Source organism: Varanus komodoensis, unplaced genomic scaffold (genome assembly GCF_004798865.1).
Source record: "Varanus komodoensis strain SLA01 unplaced genomic scaffold, ASM479886v1 scaffold11, whole genome shotgun sequence".
Classification (NCBI taxonomy): Eukaryota; Metazoa; Chordata; class Lepidosauria; order Squamata; family Varanidae; genus Varanus; species Varanus komodoensis.
This window is the reverse complement of record NW_025335317.1, coordinates 17,828,475-17,840,923: the sequence shown is the minus strand read 5'-3', so window position 1 is coordinate 17,840,923 and position 12,449 is coordinate 17,828,475. Positions and strand designations below refer to the sequence as shown.

General features: G+C 42.5%; 1 protein-coding gene across 1 annotated transcript in view; it reads left to right on the top strand.

Annotated features, from left to right (window-relative positions):
* Positions 1-12,449, top strand: part of CDH23 (cadherin related 23) — a 598,322-nt gene that overhangs the window by 296,818 nt on the left and 289,055 nt on the right. Inside the window, exon 14 of the mRNA XM_044420488.1 lies at positions 8,244-8,322. Coding sequence (XP_044276423.1) covers positions 8,244-8,322 — 79 coding nt within the window. The remainder of the gene's footprint in view (positions 1-8,243; positions 8,323-12,449) is intronic.

Below are 12,449 nucleotides of genomic sequence, written 5' to 3'. Positions count from 1 at the left end.
TCTTTCTTTCTTTCTTTCTTTCTTTCTTTCTTTCTTTCTTTCTTTCTTTCTTTCTTTCTTTTGTGTCTTCTGGTGGATGTTTTTGTCCCTGTATTCCTCTTCAAAGCCATTGCATGTACAATATCAGCAATGTGCTCCCCTGAGCAGCAGTTAAGTGGCTGATGATGGAAATGTACCAACTATTTTCTGGAGAACAGGTGTAACTACCTGGTTTCCCTTCTTTTCCAAAAGTAAAGCTGAAGGCAGACATGAAAAGAAGAACCCATGTGGAGATGTGGAGTTGCTTCATCCGTTATGAGGAAGCAGCAATAGAGGGTGGGTGAGTTGCCCACACATCCTCTTTCCACATGTTTCAGACATCATGTGAAGGACAAATGTGAGCATTTTCCTCACAGGGAGATACATAATCTGTACTCTTATTGGGAGTGCACTGTCTCCCCATAGGTCCTGTCCATAAAAGATGTGTAAAGTAATCAGAAACAGAGGGAAACAAAAATACTGAATTACCTTCTTCAGAGGCTCTGCTCTGAGTGATGACATAAAATGGAATGAAGTGGATGAACACACTAGAGAGATGACTTTTTTTGCTGGTGGTACCTTGTTACCAAACAGGCATCTCTGGCATCATCTTTTCAATTTTCATAAATCATTTTATTCACCCAGACCTGTGAATAACCTGCATCTTTTTAGCCTGGACCACACTGTTTAAGCTTCCCTATTTTGAATCATGTGCTTAATTTTTAAAAGGATTTTGTTGTTTTATGCTGTATTTTAGTGTTGCTTTTGTGTGTGAGCTAATTACTGCTGTGGGGTGGCTATATAAATGCATTAATGCATCAATTACTGTATTAATTATATTTAATAAACAAATAATATGCCCCAAATGTACAGTACAAATCAGTGCCTTGGGAGTATCCAAAAGTATTGTTCTGAGCACTCAAATAACATTAGCAGAGCTCCACTGAATCTTTCCATTGAGCAAGCTGTGGGCAAGCAGTTAGTACCCTGGGTTATACAAAAGTTATGTGCAGAAGGGCTGCACAGCATAATGCAAGAGTGCTTGTGCAACCGTGCTTGTGCAAATGTAACTTCAGCTGGTCTTCTCTTGCACGTAATTCAGAACCTAGTTTCCAGTAGCACAACATCATGGCACTGTTGCATACAACCTCTTATCTTTTGCTTTGCACACCCTCCCCAGACAGCAAATTGCATGCCATCTTTTAGAGAAGTCATGGATGGTATAGATTTCTTACAGAGTGACCTGCAAATGAGTAATATTTCTGGATTTTATTTTTTTAAGCTCAGCAAAAGAGTACTTCTTGGCTTTGTTCTGTATTGCAGAAGTATGGATGTCTAAGGACACCACAGTGTGGCTAATATCACATCTTTCTGCAATGATTATATGGAGGGAGCATTTCTTTTTCACATGGAATTTTATTTTGAAATAACGTTAAAAATACAGGCGGCAAAAAGGGGAAAAACCCACCTGTAGTGATGTAACAAGATCGCTAATTAGGGGGAAAGTTCTGCACTCCTTAGTACATCGTGGGTAAATGTGTGAGACAATTAGAGGAAAACAGCCGGAGGAGAAGCTTACTAACTACCAAGAAAATATGGAGGTGTGAGGTATGTAGCTGAATCACAGAAAAAAATTAATGCACCTGTCGTTTTCAAAAGGCAGCAAGAACTACAACTGCAAAGAGGAAGAAAGCGTGAGGTCCAGTATAGGAGGACACCATTTTGGGGGAAACACTATGCAGATTAAACATGAAATTAGACAAGAAGCAATGTAAAGAAGCCAATGCATACACTCTGGCAGGTGTTTCCAAATTTTAATCCAATAAATCACTGATGTTTTAGTATGTAGATGACCTTGGATTCAACAGGAAGGTCATTCAAAGAAGAAAACTCTTTATTCTTTAAATGGCATCAGCAGTACTAACTCTTTATGTGACCATAACACATGGAACCCGCACAGACTTTGGCTTGTTAGGGTAAAGTTTCCCCATAAATATTTACCAAGTATTTGCTATTCGTACACCATCTCTAACACTGCCCTGCTCAGCAGCTGCCTTCCTTTTAAAATGTATTGCGTGGTTTGTGACGCCTCTCATCTAAGCTGCTCCCACTTTTTTGACAAGTGACAAGCAAACTGTCAGATATGGCCATGCTTTTACCCCTTGCCTGTGAAATGTAGGAACATTTTAGTATACAAATGAAATGTCAGGACTTCATACTGCACCCATGGGAATGATTAAAGTCCAAGCCCCACTAAAACCTGAATGCAGCCTTTGTCTGCTTTTATATTCTCCCTCAAATTATTTCTTTGGATTGGCCAGTGCATGTGACAGTTCCTGTGCTCTACTCATATTCTTCTCTCGGCTCACGATTCTTTCAGCATGTCTGCGAAAAAAGAACACAAAACAATATTTTGGTCACACCCTTTCAAAGGGCTCAGTTACCATTAGAGTTATCACTGCAGCTCCCCTGGAATTAACCTTTGAGACCAATATGGAAGTTTCCATTGGGGTTTTTGAGGAAAGCAGAGTTTGGATAAAGTTAGCAAATTTCTGGCCAAGTCTGTACATGTGTTCCTAGTAAATTTTTCACTATGGGGTGACAGGAAAAAATGGCATTATTGTTGGGATGTACATCTGTATGACTCTGTGTACTCTGTTAGTACACTCATAGACATATCTATGCATTGTTACTAATGGGGCTTACTCCAAGGTAAGTGGATATGAGATGGCATCGGAAGCCTTGTAGTTTTTCAAGTGTTTCATTTTACATGACAAATAAACAGATACCACCATTTTGGATGCACTTATAAGAAATGGTCATGCAACCAACACATTAAATTGTTGGGATAAAATCATCTTATGATGCTTATATGGAAATTTGATCGAAGTTTTCTCCTTTGGTGATTGTTTACAATAGTGGCAAATGCTTGCACAGGTACCTAATTGCGTTACCAAAATAACTTGAGTAGCTGATTCCAATGCTTTTCAGTGTCAGAATGAAAACATTTCAGGACAGTGTTTTGAAGGCTATGATGACTAAATTGAGCAGTTAGCAACAAAGGGAGTACACAGAAATGAGTACATAACAGTATTTTTAAAATAAAATTGTTTCTAAAGATGAAAATATAGTGCATATATGAAGAGCTGCCTTTTATTGAAATCATTTATCATTGGCCCTTGTCCTCACAGCATAAACTGGCAGTGAATTGTCAAGTATTTAGCCAGCAGTCTCCCAGAATTTCTAGGTGCTTGAACAGAAGGATTGAATGTCAGACTTTGTGTATTTAATGGATGTACTGTGCTGTTGAGCTATGTTAAATTCCAAATAAAGGAGGGTTGCTCAGCATAGTAACCTGTAGCCTCTTTAGCTGTATTTACTCACTTGGAAAACATAATCACTACTGGTGATTTAGAAACTCTCCTTTCTGTATTTTCTTCAAAGGTCAGTTACTAAGGATTTATAGTTAGTGCCTTCAGATTAATGTGAATACATCCATAAAATGTCTTTTAAAATGCCTGGGGAAACTATATGTAAGGCATTTTCAACATATTATGACACGCACAATATTTTCTGCATTCGTATCACTGAAGGAGGCCAGGCTACAAACCTGCTTCTTCAAGAGGGGTGAAACCCCGTCTAGAACAGGCTGAGCACCCTCCATCCTGTCAGAGGATCCACTCACCTGGCTTGACTAGAGTGAGCTTCAGACACATTTCAGGCTTGACTAGAGTGAGCCTTAGCCTTCATCCTCTCCATTTTTGCTGTTGGACAACAGTCCATGGGGCTGGCATCATTCCCCAAGGACACCCTTCTGGAACCAACCATTCAAGTAAGCGCTGAACCTTCCAGTGAAGTACCCCCCACTTCCAACAGGATACCATGACTGATGGCAACAAAAGCTTCTCAGAGATTCAGGGGTATCAACAGAGTTGTAATCCCCCTCTTCTGTCCCATCATAGATCATCATACAGGGTGATCAAAGCTGTTTCCATGCTAAAACCGAACCTGCATCTTGAAATGAATTGAGATAATTGTTAGCATTCCTGAGGTTGGCCACTACCCCGTTCAAAGAAACAACTGACCTAAGGTTGATAGGACTTCCAGGTTCAGATAGGTTTTCTTCAGGAGTGGCCTCACCATCACTGCTTTCCAGTAGCATGGGAGCATTTCGTCTTGCAAGAAAATATCGATCATCTCCCTGGCCCAGCCAACTGTTCCCTCCCTGCTGTTTATTAGCCGAACAGGGCAAGGGTCTAGCACAAAAAATGATTGCATGAACCTGTTAGAATCTTCAAGCAGTAGCAGCTGACACACACACAAGAAAACTTGTCTGGTTATAGTTTGGGATGTATGCGAATAGGAGCTTCCTGACACCAAGCATTCTGGGAAGTGAGGCTAGTGGAATCACCAAATTAAGTTCTTGGCTGCAGGAATCCAGGGCACATGTAGTAGGCTGACTGGCTAAAAGTCACAGCAGTCTGGGGCAAGGCAGCTTTCATAGCTCCAGGCATGCCCTGCATTGGCTTGGGTAGACTGTAGTGATGTTGAAGAAATCCACAGCGGATTCAGATGAGTTCATTTTCAAGTGGACAATGGCATATGAGACACTAGCAATCCACAACACAGAAAAGCGCTCTCTCTCTCTCTCTCTCTCTCTCTCTCTCTCTCATTCATATGCGTGTGTGTCTGTGTGTGTGTGTGTGTAGATATAAGCTTGCTCATGTAAGGCCTGGTCTCCTGTCAATGCACTCTGCAATGGATAGACCGGTTATCTGTGTAAATCTTCCAGGGAACATGTTGGCTGAGCCTCCTTGAGGCTGTAGGCCTCCTTGTCATATGGGCAATTCAGCTCCCTGGGAATAGGTCCAAGTATGCTGCTAGTAAACCAGTTATCTGTGGGAAAGTGTTCCAAAACTCTTCTCAGTGCCTATAAGTGGTCAGTTCTTCCTTTGCAATGCAAAGGGTAGAGCAGTTGTTAGCAGAAGTCTCCCAGGAGTAGATTTACTGGAGCTTCCCTGTTCCAGAATCCCCATTTTCAAAGCCTTCTCAGCCATTCGGAGAAGCAACAAATAGCCTCTCTCTTGCCTGGGACTGGACCCACCCAGCCAGGGGAGGAAAGCCAGCAGATGCCTGTGGCAGGCAGCCTTCAGCTGCACATCCCACAGACCCTTGAGCGGCCCCTGCAGTTCCAGCTGTGGCAGCCTCTCTTTCTCAGAGGAGAGTGGCAATAGCCCCATGGTGGATCCAGTCCCATACTCACTCGATCACCAGTTGATTTGAGCTCTGATGGGAGTGCCATGCCAGAGGGTGTCATGAAGAACTCTGGCAACAGGGTTTTCTGGACCTTCTGAGGACTGTGAGTAACCCAGCCATACCCCCTTGCCTCACGAGACCTGCCAGCAGGGGCAGGTGTGGTGTATTTGAGCAGTCCCTTTAAAAGCTGCAAGCATCTTCTTCTTTGCCCAGTGGTATGATCACATGGCTGGGGAAAGAGAGGTGAGAGATGCTTGTGAGAGGCACACTCCAGGTTCAGGATCTAAAAAACCTTGGGTTGCCTCTCCGCCTCTACCTGCACCTGGATTTCTTTGTGGTCTGGGCCCACAATCACTTGGTTGACGATTTATGCCCCTGTAGTTGTGTTGTGCTCTTCAGCTTGGTGGAGCATCCAGGGTAGTGTTCCTCAAACTAAATGGGGCTGTGGTGCCCCTCCCCAGGGCAGTGATGGTCTGCTTGCCACTATGTTGGGTGGCCCTAGTGGAGATGGCCCTTGTATTTAGAGCTGTGTTAGCCTAAAACTCTTCTTGCCTTCCTGCATTTGGGATGTTTCCTTCTTTAGCTCCTTCGGTATTGTATCCCATGTGGGACAGTAGTGGGTGTGCAACCCCTGAGCAAGTGCTGTGGATCTCCCTCTCCCAGCATTGGGAAGTGAAGAGGCTGGTCCCTGCTCTTGGGCTCAGGCCAGGCTCCTGGTTTGTCTACAGCTATGTAGTCCATCCTGCCAGCGACTTATGCTTGTCTGAAAGATTAAGCCATGAAGTTAAGGTTCTTTGTGGTTACTTTGGTAGCTGTGCTGATTCTTGAGCTAATAAATGCTGAGAAGTACAGACCACCAGGGTGGAAATGGGGCATCTGGCTTGGAAACACTGGATGGAGGGGAGGGGGGTGAGGGCCTGGCTGTGGTACCTGGGCTGCTCCTGCTCTAATGAGGCCAGGTAAGGACTGGAGCCTGATAGCTGTGGGGTGGCCTCCATGTAGCTGATGCTCTGCCTTCCTTGTCTTTGCCCTTCTGGGTGGTGAAAGAAGACAGCCCATGGAAATGTGGATGAGGAGGCGTCATGTAGTATCCAGGCAGTCTCTGCTCATCGTCTCAGTGGTGTGTTGTACCAAACACAGGGAAATTCCAGTTGCCCAATAGCAGGGCAGTGAAGGCCTTGGGCCCCTTCTACAGGGCATCCTCCTCAGTCTGGGAGCCTTGTAGCCAACCAAGTTTCTTGGTCCACCTCTTTACTGCAACAGTAGAACACAAACCTCTTTCCCCCTCCCAGGGCTGGGTACCTGGTACCCTCTGAAGCTGCAGTTTAAGGACTCATGTGCTTTGGATAAGCAAGAGAAGTGAAGTGACTCTTCCTGACCTTCAGTCTCCAGATGATAAATTGCACTGTTGGTTTACTTCTGCCAAGGCAGATGTGTGCTCTTGCTGTTTCATTAGACTACAAATGCCATTGTTGACAATATTTTTTTTAGAGTGAGGTCCAGAATGGACAACAAATTTCCCTGGGTCTCAATAAACAAAGGAAAGCACAATAGCCTAAAGTCATAAATGTGTTCACACTACATTAATTATTATTATGTGTGTAAATAAGGACATTTGTTGAGTAACCATGATCCCAGGAGAAAACTCATAGCCTTCACATCTTTCAGCATTAAAGCTAAGGCGAAAAGAAGACTCCACTTCAGCAATTTTGGAACCTGTTGCCCCCCCCCCATTGCCTAGTAGTTAGGGCCTTGTCTACACTGCTGAATGGAACAGAGGGCTTCTCTGTTAAAAACCCAGCACTTCCTTATATGCAAGTGAGGGAAATACTTGTTTTACAGAGCAGTATGTCTGGGGTGCGTGTTTGCGGTCTACAGAGCTTTGTATTGTGTGCATGGCTCAATTCTTAAATGCTCTTGTTGCATTCGTGTAGGAATAACTATCTCACACAGCCAGTGAACTAGGTACTTGAAGTTCCATACCGAAATATTGGAACTGAACTACACTTGAAGTATGAAATTTCATTTTGATCCTGCCATGCAAATGATGATCATAGCCAGTGATATGATCTAGATACGATAGTACCATGACCTACCATCAAAGAACGATGGACAAACAAACTAATTTTAATGTTGAGGGACATTCGTGCTTTCACATTACTGGCAATAGCAGAAAATGGTTTCTCCGCAAAGTGTGTAAATAGTTATCTGTTATTAATGATTTGCTACTGATTGATTGCATAGGTACTGCACAATTCAATAAAATATACTGGTTTTCAAGAAAAAAGAAAAAAACTGCATGTACATTTTAAGACTGTACTTCCTCCCTATCCCCTCCATGTGAGAAGGCTTTGATTCAGCTCCCAGGAGAAAGTGACCTAAGTCAGAAACAGAACATCAGCACTAATAGGCACATTCACCTTGTGATCTCACCTCACTTCAGCTCACTGGCCCCATGATAAGAAAGAAAGAAAACGGTACTGTTGTTCTCTTCAGAATCCCTGCTGAACAGCCACCCACTTTTTGAAAACCACCATTCATTCCCACTTGTGCCTATCCACAAGAATATGAATGGCACATGGGTCACATCGTGTTGGTGTCATCTTGAGAATTATAGGTCAAGATGGAGATTTGCTGGTATAACTGTGTAGGAGTGTGAGTTGAATAGTAAAATGATACTCAAGGCCTGTATAGGGAAAGTTTCTTCTGGATATTCAACCAGATGTCTTTTGCAGTCCTCGAGCTCCTCTGCAGTTAACAGTTTCCATATGTGGATATGTGTCTTCTCAAGAGTTGCAAAGCTAGCCATTGGATCTGTTCATAGAGATTTAGAATATTTTGCATGTATGAGAACAAGCTTTATGAATTACCAAATGAATTGCAAGTATGATAAGCAGTATGGAAGTGATGCACTTCAGCAGTTGCTGGTACACTCAATTCCTCCCTTTTCCTTTATCTGTGATCCCCAGGGTACAACTGTGCGCATGATAACCGCAATTGACCAGGACAAAGGACGCCCCAGAGGTATTGGATACACAATTGTGTCAGGTGAGTCATTAAGAGTTCCTGTAGAAAAGCATGATTGATATCAGCCTGGAGTGAAATGAGAAGAACTAACCTGGTAGCAAGTTTTTAGGTACACTGTCCAAGGTACAGAATGTGGCACCTGCACAGTAGAATGTGAAATCTAACTCTCTTGTTCACAATGTTTCTTGCTATCCTCCATTTCTTCTGTAGTGCAGAAGCATTTCATTATTATTAAGAAGAATATTTAGGTATTACATCCACACAAGTAAATAAAAATAAGAAAGCCCGAGCAAATATCAAATTTTAAAAATTAAAATTATTTGAGAAACTCATAGCAGCTTGAACCTGAGTTGCTTGATTTGGAAAGAAAAGATTAATTTTACAAATATGAATGGATGGGGGGGGGAAATAATCTCATTTTGCCTGTTTTCCTCTCTCTTTATTCTTTACAATGTCAATAAATTTGCTATATGACAGGTAATACTGTGTATATACAAATATAATGGTCGAACAGGGATCTATTGGTAAATAAGTGAAACATTTTAATTTTTATTTGTGCTTGAACTGACGTCCAGGGATCAAGATATAATGATTTGGCATGTCTCTGCTTTTGCTAGATTTGTTAATCCTGAATATTTTACCATTAATGGTTTTATGCATTTATGGGGTTGTTGTGGTTGTTTGCAACTTTCTTTTTACTGTACCCTAATGACCAAGGCAAGGTTCTACACTGATGAACCTGGATAGTATTGCTACAGCTTCTTTAACTTCTTTATTATAATTGACTTGAGTTTTGAAAGTACCATGTAGCTCAGTGGTAGGCCACCTGTCTGGGCTGTGGCACATTTAGCAATTTGAGAAATTGTCCAGGGTACCACTACAACTTAGTTGCTATGGAATTTACAACAAAGGAAAAGTAACCTGCCCAAAAGACTACCTATAAGGCAGAGGTAGGGGCAGAACCCCCACATACTGAGGACCTCCTGGCAAACCCACCAACAGAAGCATATTTCATAGCAATCTTGGCTTCCAGTAAGAAAATGCATCGATTAGGGGAAGGAAGGGAGCCTTGTAGAGCATCTTGGTGATGGCCAAGAAGATGTCCGTCATGTTCAAGGTGCATTGTTGCCCACAGGCCCCACACTGCCATTCCCTGATGTAGTGGTTTGTTCGTAGATTTTATTCTTGTTGTTTGCTTCTTCAAGACTTCTTTGTGGTATGTTTTGAGAGGGAACTCTCTTGTCTTCACTATCAATTATAGAAGTCTTGATATGGACAACACACAGGATTGCTGGGTAGCTGCACCCATTTCATACCATGAAACAACCCCAGTCAGGGCTCCACTGCTTGGAAATACACCTGCACCCACTTCCTTACCCACAATCGAAATTCCCTGTGGTAGAAGCCATAGCGGTAGAGCTGGAGCTTGCTAGAAGCATGAGGGGCTGCCTTTTGTTCTAAATATCACTTAAGCTTTTCACAACATCCAGCCATTTATAGAGTTGTGATCTGCATTATGCTTCAAACAAGATGGTTGGTGATTCCCTTTCTCTGTCCAGGCTAGGTTCTGCTTTTACTATTATTTTTCTTTAAACCATCATCAAGGTGTTTAAAGATGAGACTTTTATTGTCCGATTGTACTACCTTGTTCAGAGGATTCTATGGTGGATCCAAATGCTGTTGACTTCCATTGTAACACTTTGATCCCCCCTCCACTTCTCCTTTTTTTCTTTCAACGAAGAAATCTGTTAGAAAAGGCTGAATAGGTGCAGAAAGTATTTTGACTGATAGTGCTGAGGAATGGAAAACACTCTACTAATTATATCTGATCTCCAAGAATATTTTACTGATGCAAAAACTGAGGGATCAGTTAGCCTTTCAAAGGTCATTCAGCCCTGTTGACATTGAAGGCTGGATGGCAGATCAGATGGAAACGCTCATCGTTCCCTCCTACAAACAAGCAACTTTCCCCGCTCTTAGTGAAAGTTTTGAACTGTCATTCATTGGATTAGTTTTAAGGGTCTCTTTCAAATTATGTGTACTTACTTTTGTGTGTGTTGTCCTTTAGCTCTTAACCATTTTCACATGTTGAAGTCAAATGGCTTTCAAATTCGGGTCAGAAAGCTCAAACCCATATGCACACATGCCAGAAACTATTGGAAAGTCAGCTTTTGTCTTGTGTGCAAACTGGGAGCTCACATAAGCCAATACTACTCCATTCATTCTTTTGGACCCAGTATGATGCCCCAGCTGGGACTGAGTGTGGGACTGAGACTTGGGAGCTCTGGGTTCTATTCCACACTTAGTCATGAAGCTTCCTGGGCGACTTCGGGCCAGTCTTGGACTCTCAGCCTAACCTACCTTGTATGGTTGTTGTTGTGAGGATGAAATACAGATGAGAAACTTGTAAGCCATGTTGAGTTCCTTGCAAAAGGAAGGAAGGCAGGGTATTTATGTAATAGAACATGAATAATAATTTTGGGGACATTTTTGCACATACTATGGGATGGATAATCTGGCACTGGATTTCACAGGGAAGCCTCTTGGCAAAAACAACAAAATCCGGTTCATCAGAGCTCTTTTATATTTGAGGGCCTCTGCCTCAATTCCTCTCCCTTTGTTTTGTTTTTCAAACATGTACTTAGAGTTAATCTTTAAATGTTTATTAAACAGAGCAAACCCAAGACTTTCAAAAAGTTCAGTGATAGAATCTGGGTGGATTCGCATAAAAGAACAAGGGCAAACCACAAGTTGACCCATATTTTTGAAACACACACACGCAGTAAATCTAAACCTTAGGCATCTCCTATTTATACATTTCTATATTCTGAAATAGTTATACTGGCTCCGTTTATCAGTGCGCCCTTTGATCTGTCCAATGGAATAATCCAGGTTCACTCACACCTTCCCTCCAATAGTGTTATTGAGAAATAATCAGAACCAACTGCTGGGGGACTTGCGTGCATGCAGAGTTAGAGTCAGTATCACACTTACAACAAATATGATTGCGTTTGCTCACATACATCAATAACTTAATCACAGCTCCTGGGGCTAGCATGTTGGGGAGACTGCCTATCATCAGAGAAAATCATGCAGAATACATCAAAGCCACAAGTGATTAAGTGGTTTTGCATTTTCTTTTTGGCTTGTGTCTGCAAGCTGAAAGTACAATTTAAAAATCTGCTTGAAACCATTATTAATGCAACTGCTTTCAGTAACATAGCATCCCTGAAAAAAGAGGAAGACTCCAAATGACATGCTTAGCCATGTCTTGTCTGAGCATCTGATGCAGGCATTTGATGAACTTAGCTATGCACCAGTGCGGTGTACAACATTTTGACTTAGTGCTGGGTGTGGGGAGGTCTGTCATTTACACTCTTGTTTTGTGCAGCATGAAGAAAGGTGTTACCCTGTCTCTTGAACGAGCATTTGTACCCCTTCTTCCTTCAGCAGGCTTTAGTTTGGTACCCCAGAGTTTAGTGCACATTTACATACCCTTTCGCTCTCCTGAATGTTGCATTGATAGTTTGCAGAAGGCTCTTATATAAATGCACACGTTCAAATAGTGACCTGAGTAGCATGACACATTAAACCACGGTGGGTTAATGTACCATACAAGAAAGCTTTTGCCAGGTTGGCTTTTGTTTGGGTTCTAAGCCAGTCCTGAAAAGCCATGGCCATCACGGGTTAACCAAAACTAGTAGCAAGACTCTTGCTGAGAGCAGCAAAAACTCATGCTGATTATGCCAGGGAGCTGCTGGGTGAGTGCCTGTGTCCATCTAAGTCCTACTTGGGATCAGCCAGCAGTTGGAATCGTACTTTGGTTTGAGGGGCAGGGTATAGATTGCAAAATGCAGCTTGGAGGAGCTGTCCATGGAGGCTAACCCCCCTTTAAAAAAAAAACATTCATACACAGTTGTATACCAGAAAATGTAGCACACATGACTGTAACTGACAGCACTTGCAGAACTGTGGCAGTGTCCCGAGGAGTTCCTGCTGCCAACAGACAACAGAGACTCACCCTGGACATCACTGCAGCCATGGCTCCAAACCCATTTCCCCTGCACCCTTGTTTCCTCTTGACAGGTCACAGAAGATCAGTTGCCTAATAAGAAACCCAAGTCACAAGGGTTTTTTTTTTTTTTTTT